This window comes from Parasteatoda tepidariorum, chromosome 11 (assembly GCF_982258835.1).
Source record: "Parasteatoda tepidariorum strain Cologne lab strain chromosome 11, Ptep-v5.0, whole genome shotgun sequence".
Lineage (NCBI taxonomy): Eukaryota > Metazoa > Arthropoda > Arachnida > Araneae > Theridiidae > Parasteatoda > Parasteatoda tepidariorum.
This window is the reverse complement of record NC_141765.1, coordinates 39948952-39970884: the sequence shown is the minus strand read 5'-3', so window position 1 is coordinate 39970884 and position 21933 is coordinate 39948952. Positions and strand designations below refer to the sequence as shown.

Here is a 21933-nt window from a genome sequence, read left to right as displayed (position 1 = left end):
AGTGATTCTTAAATTGTTTATCATACAGGGCCAGAACGTTAAATACTTAAAAAATACCTTTAAAATGCAAAAAAAAAACGTCTGAAAACCATCCAAACTAATCTTAAAAAGAAATGTAATGCACTAAAAAATTTTCAAAAACATATTTTGTATTGTTACTTTTTTTTTCAAAAAAAATCATAAGTCTTATCTTGTGTTTAATTAAAATAAGTATAAAATTTATGAATAAAAAATGTAAGTGAGTGCCTGGTAAAGATATATAAGTCTTTATTAATTTTTAGTTACGATCTTCAAGAGCATTTGAATCTAATAGTATAATCCAAAAAAAAAAAAATTTCTTGATATTCTCAAAATTGAAGTATCTTCTTTCTCCAAAAGCAATTTTTATATCTTAATTCTGTTCAACATCAATTGTTATTATTAGAGCACATTTCAAATAACGAGATTCAGTGCAAAATTTTCCATATTTCATAAAGAAAAAAAATTGGTTTCACAAGCAAATTACTATTAAAATGAGAAATATCATTAAATATTCATTAAAAATTATTTTAAAAATTCTTATAAAGTGAAACAATTATTTTTAAAAAAACATGAATAATGCTCTATAAAGGAAAAACAACCAGAAATGCATTTATCATAAACATCCTGGAAGCATCAAGATTTCTGTTCTCTTTAACTAAATCAACATTTCTAGGGAACATATTTTACCTTCTTCTCTTTATGCCACGCTAAACGATAGCAAAACTTTTATTTTAAAATCATAAATGATACATTTCAAACCTAGAAATACCCTTTTGTGTAAAAGTTGATTATTATAAGTTGTCATTGGCTACATGATAATCTTCTTAATAGTCAAATTTCGCTTCATTTTCACCCTATCGTGATTTTGTGAGATGAGCTGAAATCTTTATTACTCGATTTCTCACTTTATAAATCTCATTGAAGCCTTCGTAAAAAAAACAACCAATTTTGGCCACTTTCCGATTTTCCAATTTTTTTCAGATACGTCTCTTTGACTATTTAGCAATGAATAAAATTTCAATGTTGTGTGAATAGATTATAACTGTGAAACTGATACATTTTGAACAAAATTACTATTTTTAAAATATTGTTTTACATTTGATTTAATAGATTATACCGGTGAACATTTTATTGCATTAGATTATTTAATGAATCTTAGATACTTTCATATCGCTGATTCCAAATCAGATATCGGTTTTTTTTTCCAAGCTTCAGATTTTTTTCCCTTTTTTTTCCAAGCTACAGTTTATTTCTTTTCACTTTCCAAGCTACAGTTTTTTTCTTCACATTATCAGAATTAGAAAGGCATCCTCTCCCGGAAATGTCGTCATGCGACGCTAGGACTATTTTGAACTGTTTCTTCCTGCGCTTCTGAACAAGTCATAATAGAGAAGCGCCCCCAACCGATGTTGTTACTTTCGATAACATTTTCGGGCATGTGTTGCTATGCCTCATGATGTGCCCTAACCCCCCTAGAAGTTAGTCGCAGCATTTGCGCAACCACCTGTTATACATAACGTCCTTAAACTTGAGCATTTCAACAAAAAAATATACTGAAAACTAAAAATCTGTAGCTTTAGGAACAAAATTAATTTTTGATTACCACACCCAAATTAGGCAAAATCAAATATTTGTATAAATGCAACAAACAATTTGTTCCTCAGTGTCATACTATGAAAGTATGCGCATTTTATTTAATAAAATTTTCAATTTATAGCTTATTTTTATTATGAGACTTGATAATTGAATTAAACATGAGTACTATTATATTTAATATATACTATTATACATTTAGCATATACTATTATAGCCCAAGCATATAATAAAAATACTGCATCACTATTTGTTTCTTTTTTAAATCAAATTTCTATTGTAGTTAGTTTTTTTTAATCACTAAACTTTACAAAGAAATTTAATTTAGTGATATTTAATTACAACTGCATTTTTTTTACATAATATTTAATTTCTTGAAATCTTATTAAAAATAATTTTTATTGGCTTAATTTTCTCAATTTTTTTTTTTAGAAGTTACAGAAATGATTGCAGAACCCATGTTTACAGGAGCAAGTTATCTCCATTATATGGATGAAAATATAGTAAAAAGGTAAAATTTTTACTTTTATTTATTGATTCGCTTTATCCCTTAATTTATTTTTGTAAAAAAATAAAAAATAAAATTTGTTTGTCTGAAATATAAAGATGCTTTAAATATAAAGGTTTCGTTTTACAAGATTCAGGGGGGAAAAACACTTGATAACTTTAATAACTTCAACAAATGTTTTCATTAAAACTTCAAGCAATAATATTATGTAATTACTAATTACAGATAAGAAATTTAATAATGTTCATTTGTCTCGTTATACATTTTTAAAAAGTTACTTTAATTTTTATAATCAACTGACGAAAACTGAATTGGATGAGGTTTTTTCAACAAAAATTACGGAAAAAAAGAAAATGATTTTCAAAACTCTTTTTCCTTTGATTTAAAATTAATTCATTTTTGAGAAAAAAAATTGTCTCCAACAGAACTTTAACGAAAAGAGTCTGACCATTTAAAAGAAGGGGAAAATAGAGGTTTTGTTATATTGATTCAAAAAGAAAAACATTTGATAGTTTCTGGAACTTCTACGAATTTTTTCACTAAAAATTAGAAGCAACAAAATTATATAATTAATAGTAGTAGTACTTTTTACGTCGCATTAGAGCTGCACAATGGGCAATCGACGAAGGTCTGAGTAGCATCCCTGAGGATTTTCAGAAGACATGCTATCACAATTTTGATCCTCTGCAAAGAGACTGGCTCCCCCACTTTGTTAGCCCGACGATATGTGCGCGAAGTACGTAGAACAGTTTAACGAAGACCAATATCGTACACCCTTGGTCTCTATGCAGACTGATCAAAGTGGTCATCCATCCCCTCACTGACCACAGCCAATGATGCTTGACTTCAGTGTTCTATTGGGAACCGGGTCTTTACGATTTATGCAATTACTAATTTTGGTAATTTAATAATATTACACTTTTTGAAATGTACTTTTATTTTTGTAATTAACAGACGAAAACTGAATTAGATGAAGCTAAAAAGTTCTTTTAACAAAAACTATGTACAAACATAAAATAATTATTAAAAATCTCAAAATAACCAATGTAAAGCACTTAATTACTTTTTTTAAAAAAATACAGAATTGTGATGATATAATTTTGGATGAAAAATTCCCAGAAATTCAAAGAACTTCTCGCTTTATTTCGCGTATTTTAATTGGGACATACTTCGATAAATACTGACAAACTGCGTAAATATCAACTATCATTCAGTGTTTTTTTGAAAAATAAATTAATAAAGAGCATGATTAGCGTATTTTCCCTCTACTTCTTCTCTGATGGTTGAGTTCAGTTAAGAAGAAGACGCCGCTTTAAGGGGAACACTTGAATTCTCTCACAAATAAAAATTCCTTTTCTAGCAAACCCTACATTATTCTACAGTGCTTAGAAACATTTAAAATAATTCATCATCAAAATTCTGCAGCAGTTTTCACTCCTTTTTATTATAATTATTAGTAGAACCAAAAAGTATTGTTGGTTCTGCGTGTTTCGACATTCGTTGGACTTTTATCCGCTCATTGTGTACTTCACAGTCGTGCCTAAGACATTTTAAGTTTGAGTGATTTGTTCATTCTTTAAACTTTAAAAAGAAAAATTGTAATTTGAGATGAAATGACTAACTCCAAATACCAGAAAAGATTCGCTCCTAGGTATGCTTTTTGAGTTTCTCGAAAATATTAACGCTATAGTTGCTACCACAAACGTTTATCCAAGTGTATTAGGCTTTCGTAAATGCCAAAGACAGTTTTCTGTGTTCGAACCCGGTAACTTTGATCTTTCCGACTCGTATCGATCAGGAAAACTAACCTTGGAAAAAATTAATCAATTAGGATGGGAGGTATTGCGTCACCCACTACACTCGTTCGATATTGAACCATCAGATTTCCATTTAATCTGATCGATATAACATTTTCAGAATGCCAAAATTAATTTGAGTGGTGTCCAAAGTGTATTTTATAGTGGCATTTCAGATATATCGGTACATTTTAAAATTAAAAACTCCGTTGTACAATTATTTGTACTTTAATGGTAATTTATGACTTTTTTTTTTAATATTTATTAGTTCTTCTACAAAGACGCAAATAGTATCATATTTTAGGAATTTTCCGTAAAAATATTTAAGTCTATTAATATTTTAAAATTTTATTTGCGAACACCGTGACGAGTAAGCACGCACAGAGCTATTTCGACCTTATAGTAAAAAATATTTATTCAATTTTCTATTAAAAATTCTGCCAACAGGGCTATATGGTGGTCAGGGAGCTGACGTTATGTCAAAAGGTCCCGGGTTCGAATTCCGCTTTGAGCATGGATGTAATTTATCCTGCTTTGCTCTATCTATCTTTCTTCTATATCGTCGGAAAACGTTGCCATCTTATGTGGTGCCCATAAAAAAGAGATCAACAATTCTACCCGTTAAGTACAACGATGGCTTATACTTACCAAATGTGGTAGGCATTAGAAATTTAAAAAAAATTTAAAAAAAACTCTATTCAAAATTCAGTTCAATTAAAAAGAGCGATCTGAATTTTTTCCTGGTTTTTCATTTCATAGAGTTCGCGTCGCACTATAGTGGAGTATTTTATGAAGAGGACCCCTCACATTATAAATAGGAATCGGGGTCCCATTCGATTCGATTGAAATTTTGATAACTTGAAATTGAAATCCTTCTGATCAAAAGTCCTTACGGGTCCCAATGCCAAACAATGAGCAGATGTTACTATACGGAGTGTTAAATTTCCATGTTAAGTAATTTTTAAGAGTCATTTGAAATTAATCAATCGTTCGATGCGTTTAGGGATATTTTCAAAACTCCGTATCTCAAAATCTACCAATTTTTTAACATTGGACACAAGAGAACTATTAATAAGGAGGCTAAACAAATCAAATTTTCTGGCAAATCGAATGGGTCCCAATTCTCATATAAAATATGCGTGGTCTTTTGTAAGTGTATGGAGCAATAAAACTACCGACTCCGTGGCAAAGTTTGTTAGCTTACCTAACGAAACTTCATTAGATAACGTAGTTTTGTAAGCAAACGTAGGGTAACTACGTTCTATTTCAGTTAAACTATCTCTCGAAATTCAAAATGATTTTATTTCAGAGAATTTTGAATTTAAGTTTTAAAAAGTTTTTAGCTTTATATTTACTTGCAAACTTTATTTAGCTTTACTCTGAGTTTAGTTTTTTTAATGAATTTAATGTTGATTTACTTCAATAGAATAAAAATAATTGAAATTAAAAATACTTTTCATTTCAATTTTGCTTAAAAAGAATTTTTCTTTCTTCGGTCAATATATTTCCAACTAAACACGTTTAAATTAAATATTATAAGTACTTTCTTTCAATAGTTCAGCTATTTCATCATGCATAATGGAATAAATAATACACTCGTGTATTTTTTTAATCTTACAACCATACAAAGTGCAAAATTTGAATACAAATAAGCTAACACATGATTTGCGGATAAATTTCTGAATTTTTCCATGATGTTGCAAATCAATATAAACACTTTTGCTTCTAGATTTTTGCTTTTTCTACCTTAATGTTGACGACATAGATTTATATTACTGCTGTTCAACTACATTACAATAAACAAAAATATATATTATCGATTTGAATCTTTTAATTGAATCACATTAACCGATGCTTTATTTCATTTCCAGAATAAGAGGAAACAAAATTGATATAAAATTAAAATTTCGTTCATTCGGACCCAGTGGATTAATTTTATGGACAGGAAAAAAAGATATGTCTGCTTCAGCCGACTACTTAGCCTTAGGTCTGCGTGATGGATATTTACATTTTCAATACAACCTTGGAAGTGGTGAAGTAATAATCGTTTACAACAGTACAAAATTAGATGACGGAAAATGGCACACAGTTAGAATCATACGGTAATATTTTATTTAATTTTCTTTAAAATATTTAATAAAACTGATTTTTACATTGACTTACATTTTCATGTTTTTATTAGAGTTGAGCAAGAAGGATCACTAACAGTTGATAAAGGCTTCACTGTGACTGGGGTATCTCCAGGCCTTCTAAATCAACTTAATGTTAATAATGGATTATATCTTGGTAAGATAGTATTACAATTGCACATAATAAAAAATTTATAAGTATGTAACTTTTTTTTAAATGCAAAATCTTCCATAATGACAGCCTATAATCTATACTTTTAATATATATTTTTGATATATACACTCTATAACAAAAAAATCGACGCACCAAGAAGGAGTTGTCCGATTGAAACGAAAATTGGTGGATAGGAAGACAATGTACAGAATAGTAAATGATTAAAATTTCAGAACAATTGAATAATTTATTGTAGAGTTACAGTAACAAGTTCAATAAGGTGTTGACCCGCCTCTAGCCTGGATACAAGCTGCCACACGGCGTGACATAGACCGATAAAGCTCCCGAATGGTCTCTTGCGGTATTTCCTGCCAAATTTGATCCAATTGTCGAACGAGGTCAACAACATTCCGTGCCAGATGCAATCGCCTTCCCATCATATCCCAGACATACTCGATGGGAGAGAGATCTGGTGATCTGGCAGGCCAAGGAAGAGTTTGACAAGCTTGCAGACAGTTCATAGCAACACGTGCCTTATGTTGTCTGGCATTGTCCTGCTGAAAAAGCAGCCCAGGGCACTGCAAAAGGAACGGTAGCAAAACAGATCCTAGGATGTCGTCGATGTACCGCTGTGCAGTAAGTGTACCTCTAATGACGACCAAAGGGGTCCGGCTGTCAAAGGAAATAGCACCCCAGACCATCATGCCTTATTGAGGTCCGGTGTGGCGTGCAATAATGAAGGCAGGATTCCCCCCTCTGCCCTGTGCGTCTCCAAACACGTCTTCGATGATCGTCAGGACACAGTTGGATGCGGGATTCTTCGCTAAAGACTAAACGTCCCCAATCGGCATCATTCCAGCCTGGTCGAGCGTCGATTTTTCGCGTCTTAGTGCGTTCTTGGTGCGTCGACTTTTTTGTTACAGAGTGTATTATCAAAATCTTTATAAATACTGAAGTCAAAATAAGTATGCACAGTGAGCAAAAAAAAATTTATCACCCTGACTAACTTTCGTTCTAATGATCATATTTTCACGTACTAAGTGTCAATCTTAATGGCTTTGGGGGTGACTTCAATTATGCTAATTAATTGGTGCTAACTATTAATTAAGTTGCGAAATTAGACACAAGAACGCACTTTCTCTGAATAAACATATTTGCTTTTTATTTTTTACATATTTGGATTCCTGACCCTCAAAATTTTGAAAATATTGGATCAAAATTTCAGGTGCTAGGAAGTTTTATACACTTAGCATTGTCTCAAAAAGAGGCCAAGAATCATCGCCATAGCAGGATTAGAAATTTAATATAATCATACTCTAGCCGCGTAATAGACAAGCGAGAGATACTCCGTTGAGAGAATAGAAAAGAATTAAATAAAAACTGAAGCTCTATTCTTCGTTTTTATGTTAACTCAGATCGGAAAAGCTTTTCTTTGTTTGTTAAATAGTTAATATAAAAATATCTTGAAGTTTCTAGGCAACAGATTTGTATTTAGTTGATTACCTCTCGAAAAGCAAAAATTGCTTTCGTTTTCATCTCCTTTAAAAATAAAATTTGAGTTGATTTATGGATTATTTGTAATTTTCTAAGATTTTGGTATTTCAACAAATGAACTTTTTACAAGGTATTATTTGTATTTAAGCTGTTTTTAACTTCTTTTAATATGAAGATTTTATACTGAAACCAAATCTGCATTATTTTAATTATAAACAGGGTTGAAAGGCAAATCATTTAATGACACACTATATTAAATTAAACCATTTAAAGCGATATTAAAATTAGTTTTACGTAAGATAATGGTTATGGCTTTTGGATTGAAAAAAATAGAATTCATCAAACTTTCTAAAAAAAAAGTTCAAAGCAGTGCATTTTTATTTATTCATTTATTTATTTTTTATTTATTTATTTTTTGACTGCTACTCTGAAAAACGTTTTGTAGGATGTTTAACAATTCCGTCTACAATTGAAATTTCAAAAGTCGAATGAGACGACGGAATGATCCCTCTACCCTGGAATCAAAGTTAAGTAGTTACAAGTCAATTATTTCAAACAAGTTAATGTCTCCACTCTGCTCGAATTTTTTAGAAAATTTATTTTTTATTCATCGATCCAAAATCTATTCTAGATATGTTTTAGTGTATACTTAAGAACATATTTAAATCGAATTTAGATTTTACACTTCATTTTATTTATTTATTTTTTTGCTTAAATAACTCACGTTACATGATAAGTCAAGTTTCTCATAATTCATCTGCATTTAAATATTGATCGCCGACCGGCCTGTGTAGGGGGCAGGGAACTGTCCTTGCATCAGAAAGGTTCTGGGTTCGAATTCCGGGCAAAGCATGGAAGTTTCTTTCTCTCTATCTGTGTTCCATGTCCCTTCTCCTTTGTGTGTGAATGTGACCCGCCCAATAAACGGGTTGTGGTAGTGCGACGTGGGCGACGCTGCTCCACCGCCGTGGCTTCGCCACAGGTGCCCACTGGGTAACGAAAAGAGAGTTAGCAGTTCTGGCACTTTCTGTGGCCAATGGACAATAGTTCCAAGTGCCCGCCATTAAAAAAAATATATATTAATCACCCCATTTAAATATTTTTTTATTGTTGCCAAATTATTTATTTTTAAATAATTCATTTTAATTTTTCTCGGCTTCTACTGAATAAATACTGTTGAAACTTTAGATTTTGCCATAGAAAATTACGTAGATTAATATGGTATGAAAAAAAATATACCTCATAATTCAAAATCATTTGATCCACAATTAAATTAGACAATAAGAAATAATAAATAGTTATTAAAAATTATTATGAGAAATGTCATTCATGAAATTATCTTTGGGTAAACGCGTTTCATGAGTAGGTGCAATTGTTTTCTTGAATTGCTTAATTTGTTTTAAAAATATGACTTTAAACGCAAAATGTGAAATTAGCATTAAGGAATCCGAACTTCAGATCATTCTTCTGACCAACTATAAGGACCATACTTCCCAGATTGCGGCTACTCCTTGTATTTTGAAGGCTAAGAATCTAAATATGTAAATATATATATACATGTTTATTCATAGAAAGTACGTTTTTGGGTCCAATTTCGTAACTTATTTAATAGTTTGCACTACATAATTAACATATTTAAGGTTACTCACATTAACCATTGAAATTGGCACTTAGTTCGTGAAAATCAAATCATTAGAACGAAAGTTATTCAGGGTGATATCTTTTTTTCTTTCCTTCTTTTTGCTCACTGTACATTATTAGTAGCAAGTTTTGATTTAAGCGAGTGAATAACAAAAACATCATCGAAGTCCACCGAATCAGTTTTGCGAAGATGAAGAATGCAAAATGAAATGCATCCCAAACCAGTTAGATTGTCTGATGAAGCTTGACGATGTTTCTTATAATCATCTCTCACTTACTGTTTTCTCCGTCGACCAAATAGATTTTAATGGTTTCGGTTTGACTTTCCTCATAGGGAAAAGAGTGACCTCCCAAGAAAGTGCTCCGGGTTCGAATCCCAGCAATGACTGATCGAGGCGAATTCCGCATCCGGCTAGCAGCGACCACAGTACTGAAAAATCATATCCTCACTGGTAAACTGATCAGGGGGTACAGTCCATAGAGTTGATATAGTAGGTAGAGGAACCAAGTCCGCTTTATTCCTTCCGAAAAGACACGCCACAGATAGCAAGCAAAGAGTTACAATCACGTGATGGAAAGAGTGCAATACTTGGCGCAGTATCACAAATGTTGGCGCACTAAGTTTTTAAACAGCTTTATTTCGATATTACCGATGCGCAAATAATCGCAGCATTTGAAAGAGAGAAAAAAAATATTTTCGTTAATCATATTTCTTTAATATTATTAAATGGGTTTTTAAAACATGAGGAGTTTTTTTTCTCTTAACAAATAATTTTTAATTAAAGTACTGCCTTTATTTAAAAAAATTCAGTAGTTCTCGTCTGTACCCTTAACACTATTGCTTAAAATTTATTCATTATATAAAAATAAAAAACGATATTCTGCATCACTTATATTTATTACTATATTCAGAAATTTTTTTTTTAAATATTTTTATTGCAAAGACCTATTTTAAAAAAAAAAATTACTAATATATATTGTAATAACTATTGTTATTTTTTAAAAAAAAAAATAATAACTTCGATACAAAAATCAGGATTTTTTTTAAATCTACCAGGGCTAAAAATGTGAATTTGAAAATGTTGCCCTTCTTTTTTAATGAAACACAAGTTCGTTTAAAAAATTAATTTAATCTTTACGTTTTAAAAGTTTTATCACTGTTAGATAAAATAAATTGTAAAATTAAACAGATTGTCTGAAAAAAGTTCGATGCTTAGAAATAACGTTAATGTTGCAACACTTTTATCATTTTTATTTATGCTCACCAAGAGACTGCTCGAGAGGTAATATCAAATTTCGGGAAAAATAGCTTCGGGGAAAATAAAACCCGTTTTTAGTAGAACAGATTAGTTAGAAAACATATTTTTGATTAAATTTAATTACGTTTAGAATTTTATTTATATATTGAATACATTAAATTATTTATACAATAAAGATTATTTACATTATTAATTTAGAATTTTGACTTCTTTTTTTCCTGACACTTAAAATAGATATTTTCAAAAATAAACTGCTGTTGCATTTTAACTTAATACTCAACAATTTGTCTAAATATGAAATAAAATATTTATTCTAATATAAAAGTTTTCAGCTCGGAATAGAGAAAAATATAAGATTAAAAGCATTAAAGTAATCAAAGAAAATAATAAAAGAGTTTAATTAGAAATTTTACTTTGTATTTCATGTACAATCTAATTCCATAAATTACTAGGAAGTTTAAATTGTACACACAAAGAGACTAGTAGAAAAGCTTTCGAAATTTAAACAAAAAATACTTAAATAAAAGAGAAAGCAATTAGAATTTTTACTTTGTACTAAATGTAGATTGAAACTAATGACGAACTTATAATTAAAATATCTTACTTTTATTTGTGATAGAAATTGCAATTTATGCAACTTTTTATGAGGTAAATTTATGCAACTATTATAGGTCAATGTATATTTAATAATTTTTATACAGAAAACCAGTATCTTAAAAAGTAGCAGTTAAAAATATTTTACTTTACAAATAAAAGAACCATAATCATTTTATGGACAGAAAATTACAATGCCCATCCATAAAAAATTTAATTTTCTTTAAAATAGTGAGTGCATTTAAAACTATATCTTTTAGCCAGCTGCAAATTAAATATATACAATCTAGATAAAGGTAAAAACAGTTGAAATTTTACAAGAAAGGTTCACGATGCTAAATCTTTGCACCACAGCCAGCTGTTAGCCTTGGCCGTCTGAGCAGTTTATTCCATACCAATGCATAACATGCGCTAATTTACTGCACTAATTTACTCCTATACAACTTATCCACTTCTATGTTATGTTTTCTAAATTTGTTGCACTAAATCAAACTAATTCTACGCTTTAATATACTAGTAAAATAAAGTATTTCCAATAAAGCAACTATTTTTAAATAAAAAGAAGATAAACAAGTACTTAATGATTATATTAAATATACCTTAATTTATTTTCTAAATAGTACATAATTTGTATTCATTTTATGTATAGTAACAGAATTATATAATTTTATTAAAAATTAACACTAAAACTACTATACACTATTTTATATTTAAATACTAAAAATATTTCATAGAATTTAATTATTCATCAAACATATAAGAATATACAAATAATTTGGTTTTTAAGCATTCCTATGTAATTTAAAAAACACAACTTCTTATGTACCATATTTTTTATTTAAATATATATATTTAAAGGAAACATTTTAGAACAAGATAAATATTGGGTTTTAGTAATCAAAAGGTAAAGATATACAAAATCTTCAGAATATACAGAAATGATATCGACATTTAAAGAGAACTAAAACAAAACCGAAAGTTTACTCAACTGTTCCTTGGCGCTAAAGTATCTCGCCAAGGAAGCCAACAAAGCTTTGCAGCTATTTCAGCTAAAAATAGAATATATATTGAAATATACTTAAACATTATAAGTTTAAAGTTTAAGAAACAATAAAAACTTATGTTAAATGCAAAAAAAGTGAGCAAAAACGAGCGTAATTGATTATTAAAGCAAATAAAACATGATTATCAGAGCATGACTGAGTATCGGAAAAATTTTAAAATCAATTTTAAAATAGAAAAAGTGAAAAAAAATGTCGCCCTTTCTTGTAAAAAGTTATCGGACAGTTCCTAGAAAACTTCTCCGTGCAGCAAAATGCTCAGGACTTTTGTACCATTCTTATTTCTGAATTAAAAAGACGGACAGTTAATTGCATCAGACGATCGCAATGCTAAACGAATGGAAGGGAATCGAAGCGGTCTCAGTGAACGGCAAGTTTGGGCTACAGTCACGTGACTTTATCTTGTCCACGGGTCGGGGGTTATTCTACTCTCTCTACCCAGTATTTCAACTCTATGGTACAGTCCCCTTATCATTAGGCTAACTGTGGAAGGTTTTCGTGGTTTTCCTCTCCGTATAACGCAAATGTGAGTTCGTTCCATCAAAAAGTCCACCGCGAGGGCTAGTTTCTCCTAAAGATTGATCCAGGACTTCCCTTGTCTTCTAGATTGGGTTCAAAATGACAAGATTACGGAGTTGAACATTAGTGATCGTGAACTCAAAAATTGGCTCTGCTGTTCAACGATCGTTATAAAATAAAAATGAAATCCCAACGATAAGTTAAAAATCCTTTAAAAAAATTTATAAATATAAAATCCCAGCAGGGGAGCCGCGGTGGCTCAGGAGATAAAGCATTCGCCTCCCAATGATGACTCGAATCCCAGCGGTCACTGTTTGATATGAATTTTGCTCCCGGCTCACACCTATCACAATGCTGACATAAAATATGCTCAGTCCTGGACTGATCATGGATTACAATCTCCTTGCCTTCGGACTGACAGTAGGAGGTTTTTGTAGTTTACCTCTTCATGCAACACAAATGAAGGTTAGTTCCATCAAAAAGTCCTTCAAGTAGGCTAGTTTGTCCCGATGTTTGATTAAGAAGTTTCCTTGTCTTCTGGATTGGGTTCAAAATGACAAGGTTACGGAGTTGAACATTGATAGTCGTAAACTCCGAATCGGGTCGGCTGTTCAACACGCAGAGGACAGAGTATTCATATGACAAGCAGTTGGAGCAACATTTGCTCAGGGGATAGAGCGTTCGTTTCCCAGTGAGGTTTCTAGGTTCGAATCCCAGTGGTGGCAGGTTGATACGAGTTCTGCTGCCTGCTCTCGCCGTTTTGTTTCTAAACATCCAGGCATTTGGGTAGAAAAAATTTTCTTTAAAAATATTTATGAATTTCTCTTTTTAAAAAATTACAGACAAGCAAAATATGTATAAGTGTTAACAGAGGGAAAAGCTGATAGTAGAGCTAAATTTTAAATGTTCTTGCATTGCAGATTACTGCATTTTAGTCGTACTAATATAGATATCTACCTATATTTCTTTAAATAAGCTTAATATTTAATGAAATACCAAAATAAAAGTCAATAAATAAATGTTTTTTTGGAATATCGTTTCAGCAATTAAAATCACCTAAAGTCATGAGACATCAAAAGTGTAAGCTGAACGAAAATGTTTATAAGAATGATAATTTTTTAGCTCGTAATTATGTTTTATACATTTTATATTTCTTTAAAAAATATATCTAACAATTAAAACGGAACAATTTAACAACAAATGACTAACAATTAAAACATAAGACACCTACATTTACATCTGAAATCCTCCTGGGGTACTGGATTGGAGATCGATCGTTCTCTGATTCAGGTCAAAATTACGATCTGTGGATGAATGAATGGATGTATGAATGGGTCCGCCCTATAAACGGGTGTGACGTATGGGTGTGGCAGAAGTCGAATTCTTGGCCAAAGATGGCGCCACTGGGAAACAAGAACAATCGCACCCCTCTTCCTAAACAGGCATACGTCAACAACAAAACAGAGCAATTTAACAACAAATGACTAACAATTAAAACATAAGACACCTACATTTGCATCTGAAATCGATATCTAAACTATGTATGTTACATATAGTAATTTTTTTATGTTTGCAGGTGGAATGGAAAACCTATCCAGCTTAAGTATGAATAAATACCTCTCAGGTTTAGTTGGTTGCCTTGCAAATGTAACTCTATCAACAGACTATCATATTCGTCTGATTACGCACGCAACTACTGGGATCAACATTCAGGCGTGTCTCTAGAATTAATTACAATGTATAAGCCTGTTCTCCTACTAGAGTCAACACGTGTACAGAAGAAAACTAGGATAAAATTCCTATGGATAGTAGGTCCACAAATGTAGCCAAACTGCCCGCAGTCGCTGCTGTCATCGAATCAGTATGGCAAAATTCTGTAGTTTGTGTACACAGATACATGTGCCACAAGGAAGTTTTTATACAGCTTATCCTTGATTGTGACCCCATGTGTTGTGCTAGTGCCTTCAGTGAGCAGCAAGATATGTTTCTGCACCATTCATTATACCACTTTCATACTATTAATTAGAAGAAACCCTCTAATCATGGTTTGACTTTAGTTTCATTTTCATTGGTTATGAAGCATTTTAAATGTTGTGTTTTAAATCAAGGAATATATTTTAACATTAGATGAAAAACATACTGTGAAACTATCTTGGAGCCACAGATTTATACAGATATCACTCCAAGGATACAAACCAACTAACTTTGTTCCAGGAGATAATTTTTATGTCTCTGTTCATCAAATAATATCGATATTTATTAGATACAAAATGTCTGAATGTTTGAAATAAGTAAATTTTTTCACCAACCTTGGAAACATTCAATAAGGTGAACACCTTTGTGTTCTTTTGTAACAATACGTATCCTTCATTCATGAGTATTAGATAGTATTCACATTTCAAGATGGGCCCAATTAAAAAAAAAGGTGCACTTCACATAGATGTTTTTGAACTAGTTCAAAAACAGTTAGAGATTAATCAATTTCATTCCTAATTTCAAATTTAATGCTGGGCTGCACTAGTTCATTTTTCTACAACTATGATTGTATATTCAGTATGCAATATATTTTTTAATTTTGTAAGGGCTGTTATTTACTATGAAGTTTAGTTCATTCCAATGTGTCTAAAATGATCTCAAGAGTTTAAGAAAACATGAGACCAAGAGCAATGTTTGATAATTGTACATAAACTTCTACGTGTGTGTGTGCGTGTATGCGTGAATGTATAATATAGATAGCTATGTATGAAAAATAATCTATTTAAATGGCAGGACTGTTTCAAGAAATGTTTATAAATCTTATTTCATCTATTACACAAATGTTTACTCTATAAAATTAAAAACTAGATTTCAAAAAATTTTAGTTGTTTATCGTAAATATTCCATGTAAAACTGTATATTATACATTTTATATCATTTCACTATTTTTTTTCGTCTGTTATCATTATTCTTACGATATGTTTAGTTGTAAATATAATTATTAACTTTCATTTAAACTATGTATTTTTATGACGATTGCTTTAATATGCAACATAACTAATGTTTTGTGCTTAAAATGAATTTAAAAATATTTCTAGTGAAATTCTATAGCACTAGCAGACTGGTTGCATATAACTTTTTATAGATAATTATACACTTTTGCATATACTCAGTTGCATATATTTTTTATTATCGTGTTGATAATGAAACATTTTCAACTATGTTCATCAAGCGTTGTAATATTTACAGTGACATATCAGGAAGTAAGTTAATAATAATAATAAACTTGCGTGATTATTTTTTTTTTATTTTAAGAACTATCAAAAATGAGTTCATCCTTTGTAATACATTCATTTAAATGAATAGAATTTTAAGTAAAGAAAGTGCTATCCTAGTCAAGCTTTTGTGATATATATTAAAAGGATATAAATAATAATTAGTTTGAATTTGAAAAAAAAAGTGATATAAAGCTTACAAATAGAGTTTTAAAAAATTTGAAACCGATTTAAATGCTGCAATTTTCTAATTTGCAATCTCTATTTTTCCATAAATTTTTCTATTTGTTCTCTTTATTGATATTTGTGAAGAATATTTTATTTCAGAAATTTACAGTCACAATTTTAAAATATTTCTTCATTATTAGTTTATATTACAACATTGCTAATATTTAATTTCGGTCAGAGTTGAAATAAATTTTAAATTTTACACATGGTATGAAACCATGGTTTCACCTTTGATGATTTTCGTACATCAATCTAATACTATTCATTAATACAAAAAATAAGCATTAAAAATGTTGTCACGATTATTGAAGAACTCTCTCAATAATCACCTTGCTTGTTTTCAGCACTTGGTACGAAAAACTACTTTATTTTTAAAAATTTCATACTTCTTATTTCAAAGAATTTACTTTGATTTTTAGTTCAAAATAAATAACATAAAATTATTAAACATTAATTTTGAATTAGACCTATGTTCTGGCAGAATAGAAAGTAATTATATATTGCTAATTAACTATTTTTCAATGTTTGCAGTAAAATAATGAAAAAGAAAAATCTTGCTATTCCTCATTGTATTCTAAAAGCAAACAAAGCGAAATGCATAAAAATCCCCAAAATTGAAACATTTCAATGAAATAACAATTCCCTCATCAACAATTATGAATACTATGCAATTTATTAAAAAAAAAAGTTACACAGCAAAAAAAAAGATACCCGTATTGCCTCAAGCTCTTTATGTTTCTGAGCATTTTTTCCCGCTTTGATAAGTTACTTTTATAAGTGTAATATTGCAGTTATTAATATCGTTTTAAAAACAAAAACGTGTATATATTTTGCACGTTCATTTTCAAAATGTATTGTTTAGATAAAAAGGGTTAAAAAAATCACATGCATCTAAAAATAATTAACGTATTTCAAAATAAAGTAAAGCATTCCCGCAATAGCCCTTTGCGACTTACGGGGATTATCCACAATTTCGTAGCCAATGGCAAGATTATGACAATGTGGTCACCACTGTGAACAGGCACCTTCCCAGACAAGCTGGTAGCATCGATCTAAAGCTGGATTCGGGGATTGAGCCCCAGTACCTCACAATAACTGTTCAGAGGCTTAACCAATGAGCCATCGTGATTCTTAAGTGATAGTAAAAAAATCCAACAAAAAAAGAACTTAAAATTTTCACAGCATATAGTTTTCATTGTACATAGGATAATTTAAAAAACATAATTTTTATCAAAATGGTAGTATATTGCATGAAACGAAGACCTTAAATTTTAGGGTAAAGCCCTTAACAATAATATTAATTTAACAATACAGAAATTAATTTAAAAATTAAATCAAACATTATAAAAAAACTTTTTTACGTTTAAATATGTAAGTAGATAATATGAGCATTCAAAAGTTAACAAATCCTCGAGTAAGAAGAAGCGCAAAAACTTTGTCAATCTACAAGGTGTTTGGAATCAAAGCCTTTAATCTTTTTCAAAAATGAAGTGGAACTGAGATATCGAGAAAATCAGGAGTATGTTTTTGATTTTATTGAATGCGTTATGATTATTTTAACATTTTTATCCGATGTGTACTGGTGGATCTAATTAATTGACCGTCATTTTGAACAACCTGCATATAATGTATTGCTGAATTTATGAATGACTTTTTTCAAGCAATCTTATAAAACTTGTTACTTATATTTCTATCACAATACCATGAAATATTCTTTCAATAATACTAATCTTTACTGAATCCAGGTCCTTCAATCCAAAAAAAATTTTTTCCTTCTACACTTGCATTTCACTTTTTCTGGTATTCAAATAATTCATCCTGATTCTTATAATTTTCTTATAATTTTTTTAAATAAAATTTTATAAACCTGAAAAGAGACAACAGATTTTAATTTTAGACAAGAGTTGACTTTTATTTTACTTCAAAAGAATCTTTCTTCCTATTCTGTATAGAATTCTAATAATAATAAAATGCATTTTAAAAATTATATAGTTGCATTTTGCGTTGAGAAAGAAAAGAAATTACAAATGTAAAATACAAACTCGAATTATAATATATTTTTATTTGCAATAAAAAATTATTTGCGACAATGTAATTTTTACAACTCTGACTAATTGAATATTAGCAATTTTAAATAATTTTTATTGAATATATGTTGAAATCATTTTGAAATAAAATTATAATACACAAAAATATTTGTACATGAATTATTAGAGTAATGTGTATTGTAGTATTCCTTTATTTTATGATTAGATATTGTTTAATAAAAATTTCCACACGAGGATAAACTTAACAGAATATGTTTAAGTTATTTAACCACTGCACTATTCAACTTATATTATAAAAGTCATCTAACTGATGTAAATTAAATTAAAAAATTCATAAGTACATAAGGAAGATAACCTTTCATAATCATTTTTAATTTTAGAATCTTTGTATAAAAAGGAAAGTAAGAAAGTATATGTTTTAAAATTCGCGTATTGAAATAAAACGTTATGTTTGCGAAAAAGGCTTTTATTTAGGAAAAAACAAAAAACTTTCTTAAAATATGACAAAACTCTATTGAGAAAGACTCGATTAAAAATAATATTCATCAAATTTATTTCAAGTTTTTCTTTTTCCTTGCTAAAATATTTATTTAGAAACACAAATAAGCATACTTTTCCTCAAATTAATTTTTGCAGGGATTTAGCAAAGACGAAACATCATCATACATTTAGAATCCTTGACAAAAATGTAGTAAATAAATATACACGTTAAAAGTTGCAAATTAGTATTCAAACGAGGGGGGAAAAAAGACGCTGAAGGAATTGTAAAGGATCATGGTGAAAGAGGCGAGCCCAAAAACATAAAAATATGTTTCATTGTAAGAAAAGAGTTCAAGGGCGATTATAAGAGACACTTCTAATTTTCATCGAGCAATCCAACTGGTTTTGACGTTTTTTCATACCTTTTTCACTTATGATTTGACAGATTTCTTTAGCATTTGTGTTTTTTCCTTGATTAAGTATTAATACGCGACCCCTATTGTTTAAGTTATGATGGCTGCATTTTTGATAAATATTCTTAAAATATGTACAAGTGGATGACTATAGAGTACCAAGTATTTTTAAGGAAGAATAATTGTAGGGGGATTACAGTATTATGCAGGTTGTTCCATAAGGATACCCTGCGTAATACTACATTTCTATTAAATTTAATATGTGAATGATTTTGACTTGTACATTACGCAAAAAAATAAAAAGGACCACCCTGAATAACTTTTGATCCAATGATCGGAAGTGGTGTACCGTGCTATAGCAGAGCTGGCTCTCGCCAGGGACGCAAGATCGAGTCGGAGCGCAAATACTGCTTCAGCAATGTAGTAGAAATTTTAAACTTGTCGAAAAAAAAGAGAAATCGACTGATAAAGAATCTAAAAATCTTCAATATTTTGCATCTAAACATTTTCCTTGCTCTTCTTTTCATCAGATACCCATGAGAAATACCCCTTATTATAAATGTAATGATTTATTTCCATATGTTATTCCCCTATGCAGAGAACAAAAGCCAAGGCGTCCCATTTCCCTTACTTCTAAAACTCATCTTAATCTTTGGAATTTTTAATTTCAAAGACTTGCATTTATATCCCCCCCCCCATAGTAATTTTTATTACATCTTCTCAATTATTTTGACTATTTTGTCCTTTTGCAGGAAGTTTTTTATTTTATTTCATAACCGTTGTTGTGAACAGTCGACCGAATTTCCAGTTTACTGCTACCAATATTCAACTCCGTAGCCTTGTAGAAGGCAAGGAAACTCCTGGATCAAGTATTAGGAGAAATTTGCCTTTGTGGTGGACTTTTTGATGGAACTAACCAGCATTTGCGTTACACGGAGAAGAAAACCACGAAATCCTCCCACAGTTAGCCTAACGGCAAGGAGACTCTAACCCATAACTACCATTGAGGATATTTTCCGTCAGTACTGTGGTCTGAGCGAGCCGGGTGTGGAATTTGAATCAATCAGCCTAACCAGCATTTGCGTTACACGGAGAGGAAAACCACGAAATCCTCCCACGGTTAGCCTAACGGCAAGGGGACTCTAACCCATAACTACCATTGAGGATATTTTCCGTCAGTACTGTGGTCTGAGCGAGCCGGGTGTGGAATTTGAATCAATCAGCCATCGCCGGGATTCTAATCCGGTTCACCTCACTGGGAGCTCACTCATCATAAGATCTATTAAAAAGCTTTTAAGCAACGCAATTAGTTTCATAAGTGAAATTCATTTGTGCCAAAAATAATTTAAGTTCTAGAATCAAACGCAAAAACGTACTTCCTCTGAATAAATATAGCTTTTCTCGATAGATTTTGAATCAAAATTATGGTCTAATTAAGGTGAAATATAATTAATTATGGTGATAGCAGCTATCTTTGAAAAATGGCCCCACTATTTAAATCAGAAAAGTGGCAAAAATTTTCAACCCTTTAATGTTAATTTCGATTTTTACTACTTCAGCTTTATCTATGCAAATATTTAAGCAAATCAAACAATTTTTGCTCATAATTATGAAACATATTTATTCAAAAAAAGGGAGCAAATTTTTACTACTCCAAGGGCACACAATAGGCTAGTTACACCACTGACGATCGGATCTTCACGTTATGAAACTCAATCTTAATGGTTCGAGAATTATGCAAATTGTAGTAATGCTAATTTCACTTTTTACGTATTTCACAATATCTGGAGAACTTTTTAAGCGAATTAAAAAAATATTATTATTTTATTTAATATTAGTCACAAAAAAATTGAACTGTAAGGTATATAATTTCTATATCGGATGAATAGTTTTTCAGAAATGGAATTTTTAAAAATTTTATTTTTAATTTCTCAGGAACTATTCGACCGATTTTGCTCAAATTCCGTATACATTTATTATGTAGAATTGCATTAAAAATTCTATACTTTACAATTAATTTTTTTTTCTCGATTAAATGAAATAATAAAAATATATAATACTTACTAAAAGTTACTTTTTGCATGGAAGTATCTTTGGATAAATGAATTTTATGATTGTGTGCGAAAAAATTTTAATTCACTTTAAAAGTTCTCTAGATATGGTGAAATGCGCAAAAAATAAAATTAACATTAAGAGGTCGCAACTTTGGATCGCTTTCCTGGCGGAACTATTGGGACCATGTTTTCCAGATTGCGACTACCCCCCCCCACACACATATTTTGGGGATCAGAAATCCGAATCTGTCGGGGGAAAAGGAATGTTTATTCAGAGAAAGTGCGTATTTGTGTCTGATTTCGTAATTTAAAATATGGATTGTACTAATGAATGATGATATTTGAAATCACTCTCTCGAATCATTGAGATTGAGTCCTGGAACGTGCAAATCCGATCATACATCAGATCAAAAGTTATTCAGAGTAGTCCATTTCTTATTCTACGTACTGTGTACACGGTTTGCACTCACTCTATATTCTCTTTCGAGATAGCGAATACTCTGAGTTGAACTTTGTAGAATATTAAACTGCGTAGAATATTAAAAATCGGTGATACACAAATCCATTTCCCCCATTCTTCTATCTATTCTAATAAATAAGCTCAACGGACAAAAAATTAGTCACCCTTAGAGAAATCATGAAAAACATCATTTAATAACGTGTAACATGACCTCTGGACAAGGGTGGCGC

At 30.4% G+C, this 21933-nt stretch overlaps 1 protein-coding gene across 1 annotated transcript in view; it reads left to right on the top strand.

Moving 5' to 3' along the window:
• SP2353 (EGF like, fibronectin type III and laminin G domains protein pikachurin) overlaps window positions 1-17411 on the top strand; it is a 235192-nt gene extending 217781 nt beyond the window's left edge. The window contains exons 11-14 of the mRNA XM_016051983.4: window positions 2047-2125; window positions 5790-6020; window positions 6101-6204; window positions 14346-17411. Coding sequence (XP_015907469.1) covers window positions 2047-2125; window positions 5790-6020; window positions 6101-6204; window positions 14346-14494 — 563 coding nt within the window. The 3' untranslated portion in view covers window positions 14495-17411. The remainder of the gene's footprint in view (window positions 1-2046; window positions 2126-5789; window positions 6021-6100; window positions 6205-14345) is intronic.
• Window positions 17412-21933: the final 4522 nt, after the last annotated feature.